The following is a 27,938-nucleotide window of genomic DNA, read 5'->3' as shown; positions in this document are numbered from 1 at the left end:
AATTCCTCTCTGTGAAGAGAGGAAGGAAGCTGAACTTTAAACAAATCATTACAGTTGTCTTTTGAGATTCCATTATAATTGTTAAGAACAGAATGTCAGGAATCCAAAAATGGGCACTGATAACTGTGTAGAATTTTAGGCAAGGGCTGAGATAAAGTGACATTTGAGATGTGTCATAAAGATGGGGAGGGATTTATCTTGTAAAGAATATTTGGGGACTTCTTATAAAAAGAAGGAGATTTTGCTAGTTTTAATATCAATTCCACTTCTACAATTCTCCTGCCTACACTCAAACTGTAAAAGTCCATAGCTGGTATTCCTTATTTCATAATTTATATTCATTATTTGCACGTACCAGTCTTCATACTGTTCTTAGAAAATGCTGTTTAGGGACAATGAAGCATAAGGGCAACACACTGAAAGTATTCTATTAAAAGAGAATACTATTTTGAAAATTAGTTTGAAATAATTACAATCTCAAGTATTTCTAAATGCAGCTAAATGTCTTATAAGAAAAATCACCACTGATATTTGTTCTAGGCTAAGGATTATATAATTAAAAATGATAAGCATAGTAAATTAATAGGCAATGTTCCTCAAGCTAGAATTGAGTTTTGTTGTACTGCTTTCCTTGAAATTAAGTATATGAAAAAAGAAGGAAATGGTTGACTTTATATACTCAAGAAATTTAGCTTTAATAACATAATACCCAAAATATACTTTTCTTCTATCATGTGCTTATGTGGCAGGGAAAAGAAATTTCAAAAGAAAAGAATAGAAAATGAAATAAAATGTTGATCAAATTCCTTATTACCATTATTTTATTGTTGCTAATTAATCTTTTTTAATCACATTTGAAGAGGACTTCAGTAAATAGACATATATATATATATATATGACTAAAATAGTACAGAATAAGAAAACTCAAAAAGAAAAGGTGCTCTCCAGGAATTAACTAGGAAACTGGAAAAACTTGGTTTTTACCTGTGAGCATTAAATTTCATTTTGAATTTCCTATCAACCAAGGTTAAAAAGAAATAAGTTCTCATTGACTGATCAAAAAGTAATATATCAGTGCTTCATCAGAGAAAAGCTTCCTGGCATTAAATTCTTGGAGGAATTTATCATGTGTATCATTATTTGAGATGTTGACTGGTATAATGAATAGTGGTTTTGCAGACATTGGAAGAGTATTCCTCCTGAGATCATTTGTTATATCATCCTACCATAAAAACTAAGGGCATAATATTATACTGTAATCAGTGAATCAACTTCTATGAGGAGCCTGTAATAACACTTGGGGAAAAATTTTTTTAAAAGATAAATTAAATCAAGTCATTTGGAAAAAAGATAATCAAATTCCCCAGGGCAGTGATGATAAATGAAAACTTTTATGTGTTTTAAATTGTTTCCATTTTCAGAGTAGATGTTTCAAATCTCATTGTGAATTCAAGATACTAGGAAGGTAAAGAATTTTTATGTGTCATTTTATATTTGAGAAAGGCAGAAAGCTGATTAAACAAAATCAGATAACTATTAATTCTCTTGTAGTTGATTTTCATAAAACCCACTGCAATCTGGCTTCTGTTCCCACCTCTGACTCAGTTCTTGTAGGGACTAAGAATGATTTTCAAACCACCTTTTCAAACAGAATTTGCATAGGACGGCTTCCACATCCCTCTCCCACATTTGGCTGACTTACTTACGTTTCTGACTAGATATCCATGATGTTGCTTTTCCTATCCTTCCATGCTTAAGTTGTCATATCCCCTGTTTGGGGCTCCCTTCTTGTGCCTGTTCCTTAAGGTCATCCAGAGTCCTGTCCTCAGCCCACTTTTTCTCTCTGTATTGACCGTAATCCCTAGATAGACTCCAATCTTTGACATTTGAGCTTTCGACTAATTTACTAAACTGCTTATATGAACCTAAAATATATACTTAGTAATCTTCTTAAAACCAGTAAGTTCACAATTGAACTCTGTTCTCTTTGCTCAAGCATATCTGCTCACCTTCTTTTCTTACTGATTTCAATTAATAACTATTCATCCTTGCCAAAAGCATGAGAATTACTGGAAATAACTGCATTGTGTACGACATTTACAATATTGTAATAACAGCATAAGAAATTTAAAATTCCACTTTGCCATCCTCTCTATCAAATATTTCATCAGGACTAGCATGCTTCCTTCGTATTTCTATTTGATTTCTCTCTCCTTTGCATATTCTACTGCCATGATTCGATGCCTTGTCACCTCGCCTTGTTACCTTTGCTCTAGACTGTTACAAGAGAAACCTACTTGGCCTTCTTACCTTCAGGCTTGTTGCTAGTTATTACAGTATTCACACTGCAACCAGGCTCATTTATCTAAAAAGAAAATATTTTCTCAATGGCTTTCTCCTCTAGGATGTCTTCTGTGTCTTTTCATCACCTATATTAGAGTTATAAGCATGGCTATATAGACACTTCTTTGGTTGGCCCCTGCTGATTTCTCCTTTCTCTTCTCTTTGCGATTTATACCCTGTTAATGGCAAAATTGCTCCCATTTCCTGCACTCACACATGTTCTCCTATTTTGTGGCTTTGTGCTTTGATTGAAGTCCTAGCAGGACCACCTCATCTTTCTTCACCTGCTCTTACTCATCATTTAAGACTTGGTTCAGGCACAATCTCCCACAGGAAGCCTCTATAAAATCCCAGCTGGGCTAAATGCCTGTCATCTGCTCCATCTGAGGAATTCGCATTTTGTGTTTCTATCTTCTTTTGTTGTAACTGTCCCTACTAGACTGTGACCTCCTCAAGGGCAGGAATCACATCTAATTCATTTCCTTTCTTCCCCATAGCAACTATTTCAGTATCTGTAAATGATTGATAGATAGCCATTAAAATAAGTGGAATTAAAATTATTATCATTATTTGTGTTTTCCCTTCTATGAAATGCATATCTTAATATAACCAAATGAGAGAAATATAAATTGAATTTGTGCACTACAATCTCTTTTAACCCATTCTGAAGAAGATATTTAACTTTTCCTACCCAAATGATAAAACAGTAAACACTCTCCAGAAACCTTCAGTTCAGTTCAGTTTAGTTGCTCAGTCGTGCCCGACTCTTTGCAACCCCATGAATCGCAGCATGCCAGGCCTCCCTGTCCATCACCAACTCCCAGAGTTCACCCAAACTCATGTCCATCGAGTCGGTGATGCTATCCAGCCATCTCATCCTCTGTCGTCCCCTTCTCCTCCTGCCCCCAATCCCTCCCAGCATCAGGGTCTTTTCCAATGAGTCAGCTCTTTGCATGAGGTGGACAAAGTATTGGAGTTTCAGCCTCAGCATCAGTCCTTCCAATGAACACCCAGGACTGGTCTCCTTTCAGTTCAGTTCAACCTCAGCTAAATTGTTCTGCATCATGCCAACTACATTTAACATCAGACCGACACAAATGACTTTCATCCCAAATACCTACTTCAGAAACTAGTATAGAAGATATTTTTATAACTAAGTTTTATTTAATAAAGTAATAATTTGACATTGGAACTATCATAAGTATTTTCATGACACAGTATAATATATTAGATTTACTATTCCCCAACTGATATTACAGTTATGCATGGAATAATATGAATTATCAAATTTTACTCCTAACTAAAATCACTAAACATTGCTAAAATGTTAAGTGATACACTTCAGACTATGGCTTGGAAATATACTACAGAATATAGTATTTTCAGCACTAGCTGGAATCAAAAGTGGAATATATCTCATTTGGTTAACTCATTTATAGAGAAGGCATTGAGGCCCCAAGAAGTTCATTATCTAATAACACATAACTCATTAGTGCCCAAGCTGATAATGGGACTCAGGCCAGGTTTCTTTCATCACACTGTACTGCCTCCTTATTTGCTATTTAAAAAAAAACAATTCAGGTACTTGTGTCAAACTTGAGCTTACATACAGCTCCCCTACTACACACACACACACACACACACACACACACACACACACACACCCCATTACATGAAATGGTTAAATAATGGAGTCTTTTGTTGTCATTTCTACTGGAACCACTGAGCAATGTGGAAGACTCATTTCAAAAATTAACAGGATCAATGAGAAGGTGTTATAGAATTCATCTCTGTTTTTCAGTTCATTCTAGATTCTTTCCAGGTATATATAACAAAACGTAAGTCTGAAAAGTGGTTTTTCATCTCCAGTAAATACTAAATAAAACACTCAGAAGCAAAACAGAAACAATTTTAGAATGCAAGTATTAGTCACCAAGAAAATAATTTTTTATATTTAAAATTGAATGAAGGTGTATAAGCCACTATCCCATTAGTTTTATCAAGCATACTGTTTAGAACTTGAACATTATTTTTAGAACATTAAATATACATGGGCTTCCCTGGTGGCTCAGATGGTAAAGAGTCTGCCCACAGTGCGGGAGACCTGGGTCCGATCCCTGGGTTGGGAAGACGCCCTTGAGAAGGAAATGGCAACCCACTCCAGTACTCTTGCCTGGAAAATTCCATGGACTGAGGAGCTTGGTAGGCTACAGTCCATGATGGTATTTACCTTTAGACCCATTTAAAATGCACTAATCAGAAACCTGAAGTTTTCTGCATCCTGAATCTGATTTCTGAAAATACCCTTTATCGCTTTTTCCAAGATTAAAATCTGAGAGCAGTAATTTTTCAGGATAAGGATATATGTCAAAGACAACTGTTTTACTTGTACTTAAAATGCAGAAATCACACATGGATTTGTATCATTCAAGAAAAAAGAAAAATATTTTATTACACATTATTGAAAAAATACCTCACTTCCTAAAAATACCTAAGTACTCTTTTTAAAGTACCTAAGCACTTTTTTTAGAAGTACATAAATACTTTTTAAAAATGAGATTAATTATCTTTTGTATATGGCTTAACATTTATAACTGAATGGCATCTAGGAGATTGTTGGTATGTATTTCTAAGAGGCTGGTCTTACATTGCCTCTCCAGCTCAGTTGTGAATCCATCATGGTAGGGTTGTATTCATTTGTCTTTGAATTTTTACAATTTTAGCACAGAATGACTGACACAGAAATTCAATCAATTCTTGTTGAATTATATTCAGCATGTATATGTGTATATATATATATATGTGTGTGTGTGTGTATATATATAGATATATACATATAATCATATATAAACACATATAGATGGGTTTACATACATACTTGCATACATGCACATATAAAAAACATTAGACTAAAATGCTTTAAAATCTTGGTGGAAAACATGTTCACTTAACTTCAAACTCCTCACCATCTCACTGTTTTATGACCCTCCTTACATATATAGCCTTATTCTTTGATAGTGCTACTTCTGTAGCATAGAACAGTTGAAAGGAAACCTGTGTGCCTCACCAGCAGCACCACCGATCTCCCAGGAAAAGGGTGACACGTTTTTCCCACATCTATTTGCACCGGAAGAATACTTACTTTTTAAATGTTATAGCACATGATATTTAGTTTATGGGGAGAGCTGGGCAAGACGAAAGCCATTTGTGTCAAACCCATACCTAATGAAATTCTATTATTTAAAGTATTTCATCACTCAACTACAAGATACATTTCTGCATATCCCACACTAAGACATAGTAAATCTCTTCAGTTAAATGTAATTTTAAACCATCAGAGTTTTTACTCTTTTTTTTTTTCTTTATTATTGAAGTAAATTAGTCATTGACCAGTTTCTTGAAATCTGGGATTTGTTTTTCAAACCAATCTTCCTGAGTTCAGGATACATACAATTCTTTCAATCAGTTTTTGACAGAATAGGCAGAGTGCTTCTGAAAACTTTAAGATCTCTTTCAACATTTTGCTGTTCATCTGAATATAACAGTTTTGACAGCCAGCTTTGTCTCTTGCTGCCAACCCCATCCTGCATCTCCCAGGATCCATAACAATAGTCAGGAAGTCATTCACTTACATTTATTGAGGACCCATTGTGGGAAAGAAATTGCCCTAGGAACTTCACAGGAAGTAATCCATATGACCATCACCATTGAAGATGTCCTATAATTAAAGTGCTATTGAAGACAAATATATTCATGATATGTGCACTATACTGACAGAATGAATACATAAAAACATGCCCCAAAACAATACATATGTATAGAGATTTAGCTCATAATGCATAATGAGTGTTGGAATGACTAGAGTTAAAATAATTTATTTTGCAAGATTTTCTAGAGAATTGAATTTAAAGAGGAGAATAACCAAATTAGAGATAGAATGAACTAGGGAAGGGGACACTTACTATAATGATAATGTATATAGAAAAAGATACCTTACTCATATTTTTTTACAGTACCCAGCCACTCATATTTACAGCTGACAGAAAGGACTGTGGAAAGTATCCCAAAATGCATTTAATGAAAACACACACCAAAAAAAAAAAAAAACATATAAAATAAATAGAAAGAAAGAAAAGTAAGAGCAATTTGGGAAAACCTTTAGAGTAAATAAAAGGTCATCTGAATTTGTATAACAAAATTCACCTAAGTGAAACTGCTTTCTTTTCTGGTATTTTTAAAGGATTCCAATGCATTATGAAGACATTGACATTTAAATACATAGGAATGGGAAGAAAGCTATAGTGTCAGTCATGTAATTTTTATGAAATTATTCTGAAATCATTTGAGGCAAAGGAAACCTGATCTAGCTGCTGGGGTGGCACACAGCCCGCCAGTGTTAGATCCCTCAAGTGCCACATCCTGCATCTTGTTAAATGTAACTCAATAGTCTCTATTTCAGCCGAAGGGTCTTTACTTTCATCCTGGCACTCCAGTCTTAAAGTAGACTGAAGCTTAAGTTTGTTTAAAGCTACAATATGATTATTCTTATAAAACAATTAGTGATATTTGAACCACTTTCTGATAGACTCAATTTAGTAGGAGTCTAAGTGGCTTTCGACATTTATTGAATTCACATTTGAAAATGCTGCTAAATACATTTGAAACACAACATTTTTTGAGGGAATACAACTGGACAGATTTTTTAAATTCCATAGAGGTTTATAAAACATGAGTCTCTCTTTAAAATCTGCTTAACAATCCCACTACTTATGGCTAATAAATCTAGAAAGCTTTGCAATGGACTGATCCTTATACAAAAATAAAAATTGTAATTCTATTCAGATTTTGATAATTGTATTTTCATATTTATTAATGTTTTAATATCTGGCAATTAGAGTGAAAAATAAATACAAAATGGACTTATTTTATAATGTAATATATACATAACAATTTATTTTGTGAATCTAAGTGATATATTGTGGGTATCCATTTGTTAATTCGAGAAACTGTTCAAAGATAATTGTATAATATCAATCATTGTCCTGTTTTTGCCATTGTGTTTTAACAGTAATGATAAAGATAAAAGGGAAAATGTTCCTGTTGAAACTATTATAGTAAAACATTCCACTAGAATGGAAAATTAACTTATTTACCAGCCAATCAAGATTCCCTAGTGTTCTGAAAACAGCATGAAACAAAATTTGAACAGTTAAAATACTAAAGAGTGCTGATGACCTATAAGATGTAATGTCTTAAAATATAAAGAGTAGCAGGAAATATTCCCGTAATAGTTGTACAGGTGTTTCACCTGTTGACCTAAACTTCTCTGCTTCCAAAGTTAAGCATGACACTTCTCTGGGAAAATAATTTGCTCTGAAATGTAAATACGGATTCATGAAGTTTGCAACTTAGATTATGAAAAAAAAAAACAACCTTGCATATTGAGGATTTAGTGCTAGTAATGGGTCTTTTACTAATTTAAAGCTTGAGTTACCATAAAAGATACAATTCTTTCTGTACTGTATAAGCTGTGAAAGGTGGAGGATCTCAAACCCACATCTGGCCAAGTGAGTCACCAGTGATTTATTAAGATGTGAAATGCTGCTCTCCTTCAATTTGCAGCTGCCTATGGGTGGAAGGCTGATTAGCGAAGGCAACCACATGCTTGTTAATCTAAGGCAGAGGTTCTCTACTTGCTGCTGCCTTCTCTAGTCTTCATATTTTAATTTAGCTATCTTATTCTTGAAATGTAAATTTGGTGCATTTAAAATCTAGCATGTAATATTTAATGTACAATGTTTCAACACCCCAAAGTAATAACAGTCTATATGCGCCTTTCTTCTTTTTCCATCTAGCTTTTGCAATGATTCTCAAAGAATTGTCTTTTCTTTCTCCAAAGGGCATTTTAGAATTGCTGTATTTTACCAACAATATTTACTTGTCACCTTGGCCGTCCGTATTCACTTCTCATGCTCAGAGGTTTTGGTCAAAATCTGTGATTGCAGAGTCTGAAGACGTGCTCTGTTATGGTGGGAACTCTACCTTGAATGCCATTAGGTAGCAGGGGATGACCAATATCTTTTCTAGCTAAAGAAACTAAAATTTCAATCATATTGCTACAAATTGTGATCTTGTGATTTAAATCCAGATGTCCTATCTCATATGTATTATGGTGGCTTTCACAATTTTGGTGACTTTCTTTCTGGGAGTTTTATAAACATCTCTAAATTTTGAAAATAAAAAAAAAAGTGAGAACTTACTGCCATTTGAAAACACTATATATTTGCTAACTCTGTAGAATTTTCATTTTGATTAATGTTCATACTAGCAACATACTTTAATAGTTTTTGGGCTATAGGGAATCTGAAGAGAGGTCTTAATTATGAGAAGAAATATATATTGAATAAAAATAATAATAACAAAGTAGCAAAATTTTCCATGCTTTGAAGAAAAGACCAAAAGATACTTTATAGACTATAATATGGTTTCTTCAGCAGCATTTTAAATGAACAATTTAGAAATCTCTCAATGTCTGCACTCCAATCCATGTTTAATATAGGAACGTGGAAAACTAGTATAATTGTATCTGCAAAGAAACCATTTCTACCAAACTATTTATTAAAATTGTGAGATTCCTGGGCCTACCTAGCATATATTTCCCCTGACTCTTTAATTAATTAATTAATCTGTTAATTAATAGATTTTTTACTCTGTGCCAGAAGTTATGCTGAGCAATGAAAATAAAATAATGAGAAAAAGTTTCTGTTCTCTTTGCGATTAGAGTCTGTTGAGGAAATTTATTATAATACAAAGTAATAAGAACTAAAATAGATGTATGCACCTAGCACCATAGAATCATAGGGGAGAAAGCTTCCAGAACAGTCACAAAGCATTGTGAAAATTTATGCAAGTCTTTTTTTCTTAAAGCAACCTGTGCCCTGAGTTCCTACTGTGAAATCCTAATATAAGCATATTAATTTTAGGAGACTACAGTAGCCTCTGATCAGAATTAATCCAGCAAAATGTGCAGACATTCTGTCATCAGGTAGCATCTTCCACAATAATAGAGAAATATTTCTAGAAGGAATGAAAACGGACACAGGATTTGATGAAAAGAAAATAGCAGTAGAAAAGTATTATAAGTAAATAAATAAATCTCTCTCCAGCCCCAGAGAAGTACAGAAAGCTTTGTAGATTTTTTTATATTTATGGTAGAGAAGTTTTTTACAAAGATAAATAGGCATTAGTTATCAGAAATGCATATCACTAATTCTCAAAAAATATGTAATTTGTTTTACAAGACAAAATGATTGACACCTAGGCAATTCTCAAAATCTTGTTGAATAAATGGGTAAATATAAAAGAAACAATGCAAGAAATATGAGACCTGAAATTGTTTCAAAAGTGACTGGATTTGAGAGTAAAGAAAGAATATATATATCTGTATCTAAAATTGTGTCTCTAAAACCAATTTAGCTGTGCTGGGTTACACACAGTGGCAACACCTACAACTCATGTTGTCAGTCTAAGAAATAGATTACCACATTTAGCTTGATTCACTCAAATTTAGTTTTATTATTTCTCTTTAGTGTTTTTATTTTAGTTTAAGGAAATTTAAATAGGTTTCACAGCATTATTAAATTGGCAGTAACTATTTAATATGTCAAAGCAAGACTACCAAACTATGTGATTCTATCAAAAACCATCAAATGCTATTTCTACAAAGTTACACAATGAGAATTACCCTTGTTTAAAAATTTAAGTTAAGTTTTTAAGTTTAAAAATTAACTAGTGGGTTTTTTTCTTATGTATCATCAGCAAATTATTACTGTTAATTGCTAAACTTTAAGATAAGAGAGTTAAAATTTTGTGTAGTGAACATTATTTTTATGCTGCAAAGAGTGTCTTATAATATTCTATTAGATATTTGAGGTATTTGAGGGACATTTAAGTGCTTTAAGTTACTAAAGTTATACATCAACTTTGAAAAAACAAGCAAGAGTGTAATCACATTTGCCATTTAAGTCCGCTAGTCAAACCATTTTCAATTTGGATCTGTAACTTAAAAAGATTCAAGGCTGGACGTATTGATGTTATTTTCCCTTTTCATTGGTGTGGTAGAAATGAGAAAATGAATTTTTGTCAATTGATTTTCAAGGAGACTTATTCTTTGAATACTTCCAGAGGAAAATGGGGAAGACTTGAATGTTCTATATAAATAACTTATAGATAATAATAATAATGGGTAACTAATAAACAAGGCATTTCCTAATCTCTCCCATAAGGTGACAGCTGCTTCTGTATCCAAGACAGTGAAATGAAACCGGGCATATAATTCTGACACCACCCCCACATCACAAAAGAAGAAAATGGAGGGCATAGACTAGACCAAACGATACTTAACACTTGAAACAATGCAGATAGGGAAGAAAACAATTGAAGTCTTTCCTAACTCTTGCAATTTGAAGAAATCTGTGCCTTGAAAAGCAGAATGCTCTGTAGTTTTTGAGTCACCATCCTCCAAACACTTGGTTTTGCCTTTATAATAAACCCTTTTAAGGAGCTTTAATTCTAGGCTTCAGCATTTCTCTTCCCTATCCTTATCAGTTTCAAACTCTTTAAAAGCATTTTTTTTTTAAATAAAAGGAAGGGAAAAAAATGTTCCCTTCCTAGAACATACAGATTTTAGTAAAGTTAATCTGAGGTGCCACATTCTTTTCAGTGGTAACAAAGAGAAACTATGCATTTACTTTGCCTGAGTCAGATGTAAAGTAATCCTTTAAACAATACTGCGCAGTTTCTTCACTTTGTTTGCTTAGTACAGATCTGCTTATTTATTTATTCAGTGAGAAGCTGTGTGCTATGCTTTTGCTGAAAGCAAATAACTAATAACTTCATATCCTGCAACACTCAACAGCCAACCTGCTCATTTCATTTGTATTCCACGGACGCCTCATTTTTTCCTCCTCACTGCCTACCCTGTACTGATCAGTATTAACAATGGGATTTTTGTCTCACTTGAAAACTTTCTTGTTCCATTTGAGTTGAGGTGGAGACACTCTGACTTAAAAACAAAACAAAACAACAACCACAATAGCAAAAACCTACACAGGTATTTCCGTGTCGTATTATTTCAATATATTAATATTCAGGAAAACTGCGTTCACTTATCAGATAATCGAATAAAGAAGCTGTAGTGATTCTGCTCCTTAACTAGGTGAAAAAGGAAAAATCCCATGTGCAAAACATTTTGAAATGTTGAAAAATATGATTGATTTAAGAAATTGAAAGAAAAGAGAGACTGTGGAAATGATAAATCCCATTCCTGTAACTAGATTTTAGCCACTTTTGGCTGCATAGACACTAAACATAAACAAAATTTTATACATCTTTTTTTTTTTTTTGGTCACTCTCTTCTGTTCCCCACACAAGTGAAATAAAACTTGCCTGCTAGCCCTGTGATTCAAATCCTCAAGGAAAGAGAAGCTATCGTTTTACCTGAACACTAAAGAGCCTCCTCCTGCAATTTCTGATACCCCTTAATTGTTTAAACTTTTTTTAAACCTAAAGTCACAAATAATGTGACTGGCCAGTTTCTGAACTCCTGAGTTGATTTAACATCTATCATGTAAATTCATTGGAAAAACAAAAGGGCCTTTATCTCAAGTCCCTATTTACCTTAAATATAATTAACGTTGATGTCACAAGAAAAAACATAAAACTGTTTTTTGCTTACACTGTTGAAAATTCAGTTTGGAGGAACTACTCGATTCTTTTACTGAGATCTGTGTTCATGGGTGTGTAGGAGGGGAAGGGAGGAGTTAATGCTTCCCTTGAGATTGAATTCCCTTTGGTTCTTACCAGTCTCTCTTCTCAACTCATGCTTTCACATGTGGCTTATACTAAAAGCATTCATAAGGGTCAGATTATAAAAAGTTTAATTTAATTTCTTAAATATTGCTTTTAACCTGCCACCCCCAGTTCTCAGCGACTACCACAGTAGTCCTTAAATAACTATCATTTTTTTTTTTTTTGGCTAGAATGAATAATACATCAACTATTTAGTTTCCCCAATTAATAAGATGTCTTCTGATCTTCTAAAGAATGTTTTCACCCACACATTTCTTTTTTAGAAAAAAAAGAGAGAGAGAGATTCAAATTCCCTTACCAGAAAAACCCTCATTAAAAATGAATTTCCAGCATGAGATGTCAGAGCAAGGGCAAATGTTGTACTCTGACATTTGCTATAATTCTGTTGATCATAGGCCTTTCTCATATACTAATGAAGCATTCCTTTGAAGACAAAAAAAAGGAAATAGCAGATGTTGAATAGAAACTAATACAGTTTGTTGGTTTTTTTTTTTCCCTTGACTCAATTGAATAGCATCTTGGGAAGACTATGGAAATTTTTATTTGTTTTTTAGTATTTGTTTTCCTTCTTGGTGTTGTTTTGTAGGAGAGCTGGTTATCCAACGCGTTTTGAAATTCTTAACTCAGTAGTTTCTCTTAAAGAGGCATCTAGTTCTGTGGGTGGCACACATTTTGAGGGTGTTTCTAGATCTAACCGTGGTGGAGTGGGATTGCAGGGAGAGACAGGTGTGTTTAATGATGTACACTGTAACTTCTAGTACATTTACTCCACTCAATCTTTTAATTATATCTGAACAATGTTTCTCCTTATATTCTTTTATGTACAAATATAGCAAGTATTTTTGCCTACCACTCACAGAAAGTATCAGGGTGTCTATAAACTGGAGAAGCACTTGAAATACCATCTCACAAATTAGAACAATTTCTGCTATTAAATCACAATGTTTATTACCATCTCAGTGTGTTTTATAATAAATAATAAACTATATGAAGTAGACATTTAAAATGTACACATTGCTTTTAGCTAATAAACGAAAAGATCAAAAATACATTTCCTATGGGAAATTGCTTTAACATGTATTTTCTACGACTATACCAATCTTAATTGAGAAAGAAGAGTTAACCAACCTGTAGTGAAGTTGGAAGAGTTGCTTCTCTAGAAAATCAAGCTCACCACCCAGAAAACTGCCTGTCAGAGTTTTATACTTGGAAGTCTCTGTAATCCATCTCAATATGGAGTGAGGCGAGATTAAAAACTACAGATTTATTTGACAGAAATGTATACAACAGCATGATCACCATATTAAACACCTGCTCAAATTTGACTCTGTAGCAGAACTTAGTCACATCTGAAAACTTGAAATTTAAGAAGATATTAGGAGCTCAGTTGCAAGTAGAGTTAATTATAGCATATGATGTAGATTGTGGGTTAGAAAATAATTGAAAATAGAGATATTGCTTTAAGAGAAACAAAATAAGATTTTTCACTTGTACCTTAAAAATACAGTGTTAAAAGGTCAATATATTATTTCTGACTTTTAAAAATTTAAGTAATGCAGTAAGATCAATGGTTAATGTGGTAAATACAGCAGGCTTGACTGTGTCAGGGCTGAGTTCACATATTCTCAGAGTAGGGAGTGATGTTTCTTAGGAGGTGAATCAAAGTCCGCATTTCAAGCATGCAGATGTTGATAGATTCTGATAAACACCCACCCAAGTCCACCTCAACTTTGCACCTACTTCAACTGAGAAATAGGTGGCACAGTGGTAAAGAATACACCTGCCAACGCAGGAGATGAGGGTTCAATCCCTAGATCAGGAAGATCCCCTGGAGACAAAAATGGCAACCTTCTCCAGTATTCTTATCTGGAGAATCCCAAGGACAGTCTTGGGACTGGGGGCTACAGTCCATAGGGTGACAGAGTCAGACACGACTGAGCATTTACACACCCTGTGTACAACTGGGAAATAGGTTTAACCTTGATTATCCCTCACATGTTTGGTGTATAAGGAAAACATGGAAAACAACTTTATTTATCCCCAATGTCAATTGAGAAATCAGTAGAAATATAATATAACAAATACTTTGGTAAATATTTTTCAGGCACGTAGTACATTCCTTCCTTCCTCCCTGCCCTCCTTTTCTTTCTTTCTTTCTACATTAAAAAAAAAAGTCTATCTGTGGTCACACTTTTCTATTTTTATAATGTAATCAGTCTAGAACAGTTATACTTACATAAAGAACTTCCTATTCTACATGTTTTGAATTAAAAAATCTACAGAGAAGTAAATGTGAATTCATTAAACTTTCAAACATTTGAAAAGACCTAAAGATCATAAAAATTTCAGAGTAAGAAAAATATCAAATGCAAATAAATACATTAGAGTTTTTTAAAAAAAGAAACCTGTGTTTGGATATAAACATGGGGGTGTCTATGGTACCCAATTCTGACTTCAATTTTAAATTATTTATTTTAGAAAATGAAATAATTCTGTCCTGATTTTGTGGTCCAAAATATAGATTGTCTTTCTTCTCCGTGGAGTCAATTCTCACCCTCTTTTATCTGAATTTTACCTACAATCTTTTATTTTTCCTGGAACACATCAAAATGTTTCAGGATTAGACATTACACAAGTGAAATGGATACATTTCTAAATTTGCTTATCCTGTTTAGTTTTGACAAATATAAACTTGCTCTCCTACTTGAGGTAACAAGAGCAGGAGAAAAATAAATATTTGAAATACATATTAGTGAAAACGGCACAACTATTTAAAGTATTTAAAATAATCATATGTGATATTTCGATAGAATAATCCATTAGTCCAATCTCCTAAATAATCCCAAAGTGACATGAATTCCTCCACAGAATGAATGTCTATAGAGAGTAATCCATGGAAGACAGACAAGCCTCTTGTCATTTGTAGCCTTAATCCATTGCCTGGAGCATGAAAAGTGCTCAGGATAACAAGTGTGGGAATCAGTAAAATCAACATTATTTTTGGATTTTATTTTCTTAACAATACTGACTGATCAATAGGCTTGTGGGAAGTGACAAATACAATACGGTCTATTTGATGAATCAATCTAATGGAGTAGACACGGAATTCCTCCTCCCCTTCACCCATTCTCCCCCCTTTAAATCCTTTTCATTCTCCTCCTCCTCCGCCGCCTACTCTCAGGCAAACACAGACACACACACACAGACACACACCCACACACACTTGCGCACAGAGAGAGAGCTGCTCTTTCTCTATTGGTCTGTAGACATTAAGTAATGAAAGCTGTAGTGGCAATGCTCAGGTCATTTTTTTTTTTTTAACATATGAATACTAAACCACTTTCAATGAGTGTTCATGTTTTTAATTGCAAACTCACCTTCTCCTTTCAGCCAAGTAATTTCCATATTATTGGAACCGTCCTCTCCTCTGTATTTCTAACCTGTGTGTTGTACCTGGGGTGGGGGGAGGGTGCAAAGTAGAGAGAGTTGGGGAATATAAAGGGAAAATTCTTTGATTTTTATGCATCCTTCCTACACACACACACACACAATCCTATATAGATATCAGCTCTGAGAAAAACTGAAAGAAAAATAGAAAAGGAAATTTAAACACCTCAGACATGCCCATTTAGGAAAGAATTAGTGGTATTTGTAGGACTGCAGAAATACATGCGTGTCCACAGGAAATTTAGTAACCCTTCACCAGCTCATGAAGACACAGAGATACTCTTTATGTTGGTCCTTGACACTCAGCAGGGACTTTTGTGAACTTTTGTCATCCTCCTCTGATCTTTAAACCAAAACTAGGGAAGTGGCTTTAATTAATGAGATGTGATGCATTAAAAACGTTAGCCAGAGCATTCCAGAAGCTGAAAAACCGTAGATGTTTTTAAATTCTGAGTATCCTTTTGAGAATCCCTTGTTGTAATTTATAATTCTCAGTGGACCTATATTTGTCTCGAACTGATTGTTGAAATGGGCTTTACTAGGAATTTCTTCCCTGAAATTGCAGTGGGGCGGGGGAGGGGGTGGTTGATCCAAGGGGGTTTGTTGGGAGAAGGGAACAATCGCTAACAAGGCTTTAAAACCTTCAGTGGTTAAAGTTATACTGATGAAAAGGACAGACATATATATGCATATCTACATATGTATACAGGCATAAACATACATATACACATACACCACACAAGTTCAAGCAGAATTATATAATGAGCGTGAGTTGTAAATTATGTAGGTAGCAGAATTCAGATTGTTTTCTCAAAATTGCACCTAAAAATGGCTATAAAACAACGATTGCCTTGGGAAGTAAATTTATAGCTACATGCCTTTCACAGGCACGCCGGAGGGTTCTGCTCCCGGCTCTAATCTCTACGAGATGTTTTTTGCATGTGTTGTGTGACACGAGGGAAGGGGAGTGGGTTGAGCTTGCCTGTTCTCCCATTGTCAGCCAGTCTAGTGAGTGTTGGGAAAACCTGTCTGTGGGATCTTGTGTCATCTCTCCCTACATGTGTACAGGAAAACTCCGCGCTGCTCACGGTTCCTCTCTCTCTCTCTCTCTTTCTCTCTCTCTCTCTCTGTTTCCCTTTCATTCTGCTTCCCCGGAGCCGGAGCCGAATGAAGCAGGGAACAGGATTAGAGTCCGCCAGCTATCAGAAGAACCTAGATAAAAGGAACTGCTTCTTAAGCACCACTGCAGCAGCCCTTGTTTTTTTTTTTTTTTTTTCCACACAACAGTTGTGCCTCATTATCCGGTGCCTGGCTCGATTTTTTTTTTTTTTTGAGGGTTTGAAGTTTCTGTGCTTCAGTGACTGTTACAGAAGAAGAGGTGTTCGTGTTGCCTGGAGGTCTTGATTGTCTGCATTTATGAATGAAACTGACCTAAATCACCTGTTACCTCCAGTTTCCAGATTGTTTGAACTTCTCTGGCCGCACAATACAGGACGGGAGACTGAAGCAGCATAGGACCCACAGCGTCTGCAGCATGGGCTGGTTCGCTAGGATTGTCTGTCTTTTCTGGGGAGTATTACTTACAGCAAGAGCAAACTATCAAAATGGGAAAAACAATGTGCCAAGACTGAAATTATCCTACAAAGGTAAGTTTTTCTTTTCCTTTTATTTGGCTAGCTTTCTAATGCCCCGCTGCCCCCTGCCTTTTTATTCCTTGAACTCCCTCCCAACCTAAACCTTAAAACCTTGAGTTTAACCTGAGAAACCTTTGTGATTGTGTGGGTCTTTTGGAGATGATTGAAACACTTTTTTTTCTTTATAAAATCATGCCTTCTGTTGGATATATGACAATTTAAATGCAAACAAAGAGCATTTAATCACATTTGCAGAAAAGAGCTGAATGCCTGGTAAATACAGATCTGTATATGTGATCATATATCCTGTTAATTTTTCTCACTCTACTCCTGTTAAAGTATTTTTTAAAACCACTGTTGCAACAATGGTCTCTTTGTAGATGTGAATGCCTCACATACAATAATTGTTATGATAAATTATATTTTCTTAGTTTTAGACAGTAAATGGTTAATTGTTGTCATGAATATTCAGTTTGTTCAAATCTGACAATCAGATGCTTAACATAAGCAGTAGATCATGGTTTGCCAAGAGAATATAAACTGGAAAGAACAGACTAGTTTTTCTACAGTGTTATGATTGTACAAAAGACTGTGTATTTGGCTAATTGGTGTAGAGCTAAAACCTTTGAAATATAATGTTATTTGACTCATGTACTTGAGTGAGAACTGAAGAGATACTACTTTCTAGTCGTACAGCTAGTTGTGTGAACTTCTTTTCAAAACAAAGTCTAAATTTAAGAGGGGGAATAAAAAGCCTTATCACATGGTTGGTCTGGCTACATTTTAATGTATATGCTTGTTTTTTAATGAGGATTTTAAAGAAAATATTTGTTCTACAGTTGTTTAGATAGATTTTATAGACAGATGTGTAAAATCATGCTAATGTAAATTCTAACATGATGTATATAAATTTAATGGAAGAAAATATTTATATAGTGAGATATTATTAAAATGGAATTGAAGATTAAACTGTTTTAACTCAAGCAGTTTTACTCCCTAAGGTGTTGCTTTCTTATGATTCTCAAATTTCTACAATTGGGGGTGGGGCAGTGAGAAGCTTCAATTATATTCTGTTTTTAGCCTGTAATATGAAAGAAAATTATTGAACCTCTCTGTAGAGATGTTTGTCTGCTGTACATTACCTGATGCCAGAAAATATATTCTTTAATTTTCACATGATGGGGAACATCTCTTTCTGAATACTCTAGGGTGAGTGAGGACCACAAATAAGAAAGACAGATGTAATTTTCACACTTTTGGATTAGAAAATTAAACACCTATTAATGTGTTTATTTAGATTTATTACATAAATAAAATACATTGAATTGGAGACTATATTTTGGTATAATTTTTTGGTTTTTAAAATGAGAATGAATTTTGAACATTAGCAAGCAAAATTGCAATTGTATTTATATAAGATTTTTAAAAATAACCAAATAGTAAGCATTAAATATTTAATTAAATCCCAGGTATATCTTTATATAGTAGCTGTCTTTAAATTATTTACCTAGTATATGATATTATGAAATCTCTGTTTTTGTCAGTTTTTGCTTTCTATTTTTATCCTCTGAGAGTAGTCCATCCAGTAATTCTTAGGTTGGTGGTCCAGTTTCTCCAAGTTTATATTTCTTATGAGTGAGTTTTACATACAAGTTTAGTTCCTGAAGGTGTAAATAAGTATATGCTATAATTTTGGAATAAGTTTTAGATATGACATGCCTTTTTAAAATCTACTGTACTTTAAGATACTTGTCTAAGTGCTAAATAAATTATAAAATTGAGAATTATGTTTATTTATTTTGCAATAATTTTATTTCCATGTTAATGGATTACTCTCCATTAATGGAAGAGGCACCAGTTTTTCCACATATTAGAAGATAGCATTTCATTACAATAGTCTTTTGTTATACACAAATGCTTTAAACTTGTCTAAATGAAGTGAACTGTATATATTGACAAGACGTGTACATCTGACACTGTGTTTATGAGCTCTTCTTAGTAATGGTATCCATTAGACTTATTCTGCTTGCCTTTAAACCAAAAGCTGCCTTACAACTATATAACAATCTATTGATGTACCTAGAGCTTGACAATTTGGTAAAACAAGCTGTGAAGTGAACAGCAAAAAGAATAAAAGGGATTGCCCAAGCAATTTTCTTCTATCATTTTATTGATACATCATTACCTTTTTTCTCTATATGTAGACTTGTTTTGTCAAAGCAACTGTCTGGTAACCAATTGTCAGTACTTTGTTACTAAACTATAATAGAAATTTTTTTTTTTTAGTTCCTTCTTTTTCCTCCTTAATTAGATGTCAAACATGGTTAAAACATTCACTGCTTTGCCCTTAAAAATATTCTAGCATGATTCATGAAGAGTTAAATCCCTGCCAACTCTAATTTCCCATGGTCACTTGTTTTCAAAGATCCACCATTAAGTTAACTCTCTCACTGCTCAGGTTGCCAAGACAAAAAGTTTCAGGCAATCACTGTGCTTACTTTCTACTTGTCATCTTGTCTGATAGGAGATAAAAGAGATTTGATATGTTAAGTGAGAGAGAAAAAGAAGTAAAAAACAAGAAGTAGACTTTGTAGTAGACGTATACACATATCTAATAAGGTACCTCTTTATTTTCTAGGGAAAAGTAATAGAATAGATGTTTTCAGGACCATGTGGAGAAGTGATAATATTAGAAAAATGGGGTATGCTCACTTTTCCTCTGAACCAATCTGATTTAGAATCCTTGTGGGGGAAGCAAATGTGAGAACTCTATAAATCTCAGCAGTCACATACAAATTATCCTCAAGAAACACTCGATCAGAGATAGTTTTCCCTTCCTTAAATTCATAGAACATAGCTAAATGTTAAAACTTTTATTTTTAAAATCAATGCATAACTGTTTATTTCCCCTACAAAACTACTGAAATTTCACTTTTCCCATGAAATACCAGAATATCATAAACTTTTCCTTTTGGAGTGTGTGGTACAATGAAGACTTCAGAAAAACCTATGGAAATCATACGCAAAGAAATTAGGTTTGGGGTTTTAAACAAATGACAAATGTTCCATCACTCAATGCAATGAGCTTTTCCAGGACATTGTGTGCTTGAGTTTTAGTAGAAATCAAAGACATATGCCAGTCTGAATATGATGGTGATCATGTGACTCCAAAGATTAAATCAGTTTCTTTAACTTTACCTTCAATAAAAGACTTAATAAATAGTACTTAAATAAATAGTAGATTTTTCAGAGACTTTCTTCTCATATTTTGTAAAAGTTTCTTTTCACAGTCAAATTGTATAATTATTGTAAGAAAGGGGTTATTAGATAAGTCAAAATTCTCAAACATATATTTCAGATATATGATGATGTTAAACTAAACATTATGAATCAATTTGCAAAGCATTTTTTATTTGCCATTATTCAATACATTATGACCACTTCAAAATTTAGTTAGTATGAATAATGATTTACTAATTAAACTTGTTGACTTTTCAGAGATTTTGATTACTACTAACAAAGCACAAACATATATGCATAGATATATATATATATATATTCAGGGCAAATAGATAAATAGATATTCAGGGCAAAATTTATATTAATATTTTAGTGTTAATAAAAGCAATCTTGGTAAGTTGTAATAAAATGCTTTATAAATAAAATTTATATTGGTTTAAAAGACAGTCACACATTAAATTAAATGTATATGTATTTTAGTGGGCATGAACATTTTGAGTTTCAGGAAAACCTTTCAGAAAGATCTCAAGTATTCGAATAATAATATAAGATGGAATTTGCCTTGTATTGGAAATCTCCTCAGAGATAAAATGGAATGTGTCTATGAAAAGTAAGGGTAATATATAAATATTTTCACAGAGCAAAGATGTTATAAATTCTTTGCAATACCTTTTCTCCAATAGTCACTGCATATTTGGCATCAGGTTTCTTTTTTGCTGATTCTCATTTAGCATGGTCTTTTCTTCTCAAATTCTATTATCTGTACAAATCATCTTTTGATTCTGACATCTTCAATGTAAGCACATGGAAAAGTTGAACTTTTTATTTATCTACTCAACAAGTATATCCATGCAGAATGATAAAAAATCAAAATAACATGCTCAGTCTCACATCTTGTGATTCAGTGTTGATCAGGTCATATGAGAGCTAGTGAAAGTCTCAAGTTGAGGCTTCCCTGTTTATAGCACCAACCAGATTCAGTGTAACTTTAGCAAGTAAGAAAATGAATGAGCCCACAAATCCATCCCATGTAAGACTAACCCACCAACTTCTGATGATGAGAGGCAGTCTTTAATAACTTAAGGAAACCTGAATACTGAAGAGATGAATTCTCCAATTCTAACTCTTTTAGGTTGTTTCTTTTTATATAAACTATATTTCCTAAACTCAATTATTGTCAGTGATATGAAGTACCTAAATATTTAGGTAACTAGATAGAAGTATAGATATAACTATAACTGATTTTTCTCTTATTTTTAATTAACATACATCAGTCACACATGATTTAAAAATATGTTGTGATTTTCAGTCAATTATATTTAAATTCTATATTTAAGAATGAATGCTACTGAAAGATTTGTCAGGAATAAATTTAATTTGAATCAATTCATACAATTGCATATGTTCCCAGTAACAAAATAAAAGTTAAACTGTTGGTTACAGAGCATAATCCATTTATGTTTAGTGTGAGTATATAATTGTATTTCAGATGTGATCTTTGATAACATAAAGTTATCAAAAAATTAAAGTCAGCTGTAAAAAATTTTGTGGCTTAATTTCTTATCCTGATTATTCTCATTTAAACTTCAGCTACACACCTATGTATCAGAGTTACCAAAATCATAATATCATACACACCTTTATATCTTTTTGATGAGTTGTAAGATCTAAAATCAGGCTATTTTAAATGAAATTTATATTTGAGCATGTTCCAGTCTTCCAGTAATGAAGTAAAATTTTAATTAATATTTATCTAGCAATGTTCATTTGTAAAGCCATGATATTATATCACAGAGACATATTAATTGACGAAGACATTGTACTTCATCATTAAAAAAAAAAAAACTATGATAAAATGATCCATTAATGCAAAGATGTAAGTAAAATCTCCAAAATATATGACATATCTAAGTTTAATTCATGCCATGAAAGCTTATTTTAAAAAGGCCAGCAGTTGTAAACATAAATTAGAATCAGTGAGTCTTGGGATGAATTTTACCCATCAAGACTTCTAAGGTGCTATTTAAAGGAATTACCATGCTTTGCAGTTCTGTGCTTCTGCTAATAGGTGGCACTAGCAATTTGTGACAGTTCTTTCATTTAGTTTGGAGAATGGGCAGGCTGCTGAGACTAGTACACACAGAGTAATGTGGGGAAGCCAAACTTGGAAAAACTGGAGTAAGAGTCAAGCATGCACAAAGTAGAAGCATTAGTTAAAACAGGATTTGCTACAGAGTTTGATGTGCTGTTTGCATTTGTTGGTACATGAGTGAGTGAGTAACTGAAAGCCACTCAGTTGTGTCCGACTCTTTGTGACTCCATGGATTATACAGTCCATGGAATTCTCTAGGCCAGAATACTGTAGTGGGTAGCCTTTCCCTTCTCCAGGAGATCTTCCCAACCCAGGGATCAAACCCAGGTCTCCCACATTGCAGGCAGATTCTTTACCAGCTGAGCCATTCTAACCCTCAAAAAGTAAATTTTTATAACCAATAAATAAATAAATAATGTAATATAACTTAAATGAGAATTTACATGTGAAATTGATCTGTAAAGTATAAACAATCATAAGTGAAGTAGTGGTATGAACAATCAGAATAATGAAAGGGCAGTGTCCTGTGGATATACATAATATATGTGTGTGTGTGTATATGTGTGTATACATATATATAATTATTTTAAGCCGGAATTATAAAATGGGCTTATCAGCAATGAGCCTGCCTGCCTGTGGCCCACTATTGCCATCATTTACAATTGGAGAGTAGCTAGTTGAGAAAGTAAAATAATGTTTAGAAAATTATAATCAGTATATTTTAAAAGAATGACTCCTCTAGATTTGTAGGTTGTTTTAAATTATTATCATAATTAAACATACCAAAGAATCAATAAATTCTCTCTGACCCAAATAAGTCTAAATGTCTCCAGTTACTATCTCTTCTATTGCCAAGACATAAACATCAGTATAAATAGAGAAATTGCCCACTATTTCCAAACAGTAACAAAGCTGGACTCTGTCAAACCAAGGATAAGAGGATATACAATTTATACTTGAATTAGGGAATGAAGATAAGCAAAAATAAAATTCTGTTGATACATATGAAGAATGAATTGGTCTTAGTATTTAACACAAGCTTAGAGTAAAACTGAAAGGAACCACAAATTTAGGGAGTTTTGTCATCCCCTGAATGAGTCATTAAACCTACATTTCCAGGTTTCCTTTGCTTGAAGAGATATGGCATGACAAACAATGTTGACCAAACCTTTACAGTAACTTAATTTGTCGCCACAATCATAAACATGTCTTTGGATAAAATATAACATCACCCCCTTGAGTCTTCATCAGCAAGCTAAATGAAGCTTAGTTCTATTGAAAATGTCCAGTGAGTTCTTTAGTCCGTAAAACTACTTATGTGGATCATCTTTGTCGTGTCAGTTTGAGAATTTCTCACAGGCAGATTGTTTATCATTATAGTCTCAAACACTGGCACAGTCACTCATTGAATGAACTTGTTCTTCATCATGTATACCTTGTTTCTAAACACAAAATATACCTGTTTATAAATGAGTACAAAATTTAAGAATTTTAATACATAATTCATTATAAGTGAATTGTAATTGTAACATGGTAGAGAAAGTAAATTCAGTGCCAGATACTAGAATAGGAGGATATCAGAGGAGGCATTCAGATGTGCACAAAGAGCAGCTGCTGCTGTTGCTGCTGCTGCTGCTGCTGCTGCTAAGTTGCTTCAGTCCTGTCCGACTCTGCGACCCCATGGACAGCAGCCCACCAGGCTCCGCTGTCCCTGGGATTCTCCAGGCAAGAACACTGGAGTGGGTTGCCATTTCCTTCTCCAATGGATGAAAGTGAAAAGTGAAAGTGAAGTCGCTCAGTCATGTCTGACTCTTTGCGACCCCATGGACTACAGCCCACCAGGTTCCTCTGTCCATAGGATTTTCCAGGCAAGAATACTGGAGTGGGTTGCCATTGTCTTCTCCAACAAAGAACAGTGGTATCTCCATAAACAACGTCTCCCCTGAGCCAAGCATCAGGAAGACTGCTGGAGAAGTGCATGGGAACCTCCTCCAGTATTCTTGCCTGGAGAATCCTATAGACAGAGGAGGCTGGCAGGCTACAGTCCATAGGGTTGTAGAGTCAGACACAACCGTAGCAACTGAGCACAATTAGCCAAGCTTATTTCAGCACTAAATCAGAAAGTGTCTAGGGCAATCTTTGTTTTCCTGCAAGTAGGAGATAGATAGTATTTAATAATACATGCATCTTTGACCATTCTAGGAGGAAAATTATTTCATTTGTTTCAACAAATACGTCTTTTTCCTTATTATTGTTTCTCAGTATACACAGCTAGTAAACAAAGTGAGTGAGGTGATTCTAAAACCAAAAGTGGTCAAAGATAAAATGTCTCATTATAACTCTCACTGTGTCTGAAACTTTGTGTAGAACAAACCAGTCCTACCAAACAAAGTTGAAAATATAATCATTTAAAAGTTTAAACTGACTATATTTCACCATCCATACTTTTGGGACAATCCTGGCTTTGCTCTTGACAGTTTGCTAAGATTAGTGTTGCAGAGTCTTCCTTATAAGTGTCCTCTTATCCTTGATTCCACTCAGCCAGAGCTGCAGTTACTCATTGCCCCTTGCTTTTCATCTCCAACTCAGCCTCTGGCTTTGTGTTCTGTAGCCTGAGACCACTGCCAACTTCCACCCCCAGCCCTTGCTCCCAAGCACCTCCTGCCCACAAGAGTAGACATGAAAGGAAAGAGCCACAGGAGTCTTTGTTGAAGTGTGAATGTACAAAATGTATGTTGAGTCAATTGTTTAAGATCCCAATCTTATATAATTGACAGCATGAGAGAGAATAGTAGGCTACTTTCCTTAGTCAACAGTTAGAACTGGACATGGAACAACAGACTGGTTCCAAATAGGAAAAGGAGTATGTCAAGGCTGTATATTGCCACCCTGCTTATTTAACTTATATGCAGAGTACATCATGAGAAACGCTGGGCTGGAAGAAGCACAAGCTGGAACCAAGATTGCCGGGAGAAATATCAATAACCTCAGATATGCAGATGACACCACCTTTATGGCAGAAAATGAAGAGGAACTGAAAAGCCTGTTGATGAAAGTGAAAGAGGAGAGTGAAAAAGTTGGCTTAAAGCTCAACATTCAGAAAATGAAGATCATGGCATCTGGTCCCATCACTTCATGGCAGATAGATAGGGAAACAGTGGAAACAGTGTCAGACTTTATTTTGGGGGGCTCCAAAATCACTGCAGATGGTGATTGCAGCTGAAATTAAAAGATGCTTACTCCTTGGAAGGAAAGTTATGACCAACCTAGACAGCCTATTGAAAAGCAGAGATATTATTTTGCCAAAAAAGGTCCATCTAGTCAAGGCTATGGTTTTTCCAGTGGTCACGTATGGATGTGAAAGTTGGACTGTGAAGAAAGCTGAGAGCCAAAGAATTGATGCTTTTGAACTGTGGTGTTGGAGAAGACTCTCGAGAGTCCCTTGGACTGCAAGGAGATCCAACCAGTCCATCCTAAAGGAGATCAGTCCTGGGTGTTCATTGGAAGGACTAATGCTGAAGCTGAAATTCCAATACTTTGGCCACCTCATGCGAAGATTTGACTCATTGGAAAAGACTCTGATGCTGGGAGGGATTGGGGGCAGGAGGAGAAGGGGACGACAGAGGATGAGATGGCTGGATGGCATCACTGACTCAATGGACATGAGTTTGAGTGAACTCCGGGAGTTGGTGATGGACAGGGAGGCCTGGCGTGCTGTGATTCATGGTGTCGCAAAGAATCGGACATGACTGAGCAACTGAACTGAACTGAACTTCCTTAGTCCACTTGAACGTCTATAATTGAGACCTAGAGTATACAATAATGTACAGTGCTTGACTTTACAGTCTTAAAAATATGTTAGTCTTGTGACAAGGTAGACATATCAATAGGAAAGGAAATAATATGACTACCCAGAGTGCTGTTACATACAATCATAATTATTCATGTTTAAAAATGATTGAGTCCTAGTCCAGATCCTTCAGGACTATATTTGGGGAAAGCCAAAACAAAGTTCTTTATGCCTGACATCAAATCAAAACTTTACAAGCACTTATGAGTCTTTATAATATGTGCAGAAATTTAAATTTCTATCTTCAAACTTGAAATGTCAAGAGAATGAACTCTGCTCTGTTGTAATCATCCTTTAAGAATCAGTTTAAATGAATGTAAGTTTTCATGGCAACCCACTCCAATACTCTTGCCTGGAAAATCCCATGGACAGAGGACCCTGGTGGGCTGCAGTCCATGGGGTCCTGAAGAATTGTACATGATTGAGTGACTTCACTTTCACTTTTCACTTTCCTGCATTGGAGAAGGAAATGGCAACCCACTCCAGTGTTCTTGCCTGGAGAATCCCAGGGACGGGGGAGCCTGGTGGGCTGCCATCTATGGGGTCACACAGAGTCAGACACGACTGAAGCGACTTAGCAGCAGCAGGTTTTTATTAACTGTGAAAACTTCAATTATTTACCAAAATGTTAATATAAATAATAAACATTTCTTACTTGTATTTTTTATGTAAGACAAACACAGAAAACCATGTGAGGCATGGAACAGATTTCTTCATGAATAACTAGATTCTTGGATTAAAGTGAGTATAATGGGACTTCAGAGAAAGGTGGTATCACACCTAGCTAAAAGCTTCAGGGAGTTTTGTAAAATAAGGCATAAGGAAGGTGGACCTTAAAAATCAAGAAGTTTTTGAGAACACAGAGGTAGAGAAAAGTGATAATTACCACTATCTAAAAGTATTTGGGGGTGTTGTTTTTTAGGAAAGCAATATATTTTATATAGTATGTAATAATACAGTTTTATACATATTAATTCAAATGTGATATGGAAACAAGTTTGTCCTTTAACAAGGGGAACTTAAAGCTGCAGCATGTCAAGCCAGGAATGTCAAGGAGTTAACAGGTGTTTGCCAATGTTTGACTGAAAATGATAGCAAGACGGACAAGTGCACATCCTTGAAAGACTTTTCCGTGGTGGTCACAGTGGTCATTTGGGCCTATCCATCTCTCCTTTGAGATTTGTCTATAAAGTATATGAGATAAACTTGTCTTTAGCCAGTGGGGTAAAAAAATGTTGTGTTTGAAAACACAGTATAGAAAACACCATGACTATAGTTTCTTGAAATTATAAAATATACTGGGTTAGGAGGCAGGTTTCTTCTTGTTCTCCTAGTTAATTCCTATTTTTTTTTCTGTTTTGCTCTATTATTTGTATAATCAATCCACCAACAAGTTTTGAAAAGAGCATGGGTGCTAAGTCACTTCAGTCACGTTTTTGTTCAGTTGTTAAGTTGTGTCCAG

At 34.4% G+C, this 27,938-nt stretch overlaps 1 protein-coding gene across 2 annotated transcripts in view; it reads left to right on the top strand.

Moving 5' to 3' along the window:
• SEMA3A (semaphorin 3A) overlaps window positions 1–27,938 on the top strand; it is a 549,604-nt gene that overhangs the window by 280,729 nt on the left and 240,937 nt on the right. For both annotated transcript variants that reach the window (XM_027539841.1, XM_027539840.1), the window contains exon 3: window positions 17,114–17,306. In XM_027539841.1, coding sequence (XP_027395642.1) covers window positions 17,195–17,306 — 112 coding nt within the window. In that variant the 5' untranslated portion in view covers window positions 17,114–17,194. The remainder of the gene's footprint in view (window positions 1–17,113; window positions 17,307–27,938) is intronic.

Source organism: Bos indicus x Bos taurus, chromosome 4 (assembly GCF_003369695.1).
Source record: "Bos indicus x Bos taurus breed Angus x Brahman F1 hybrid chromosome 4, Bos_hybrid_MaternalHap_v2.0, whole genome shotgun sequence".
Classification (NCBI taxonomy): Eukaryota; Metazoa; Chordata; class Mammalia; order Artiodactyla; family Bovidae; genus Bos; species Bos indicus x Bos taurus.
Note: the sequence above shows the minus strand (reverse complement) of the source record. Positions and strands in the feature narration are given on the sequence as shown.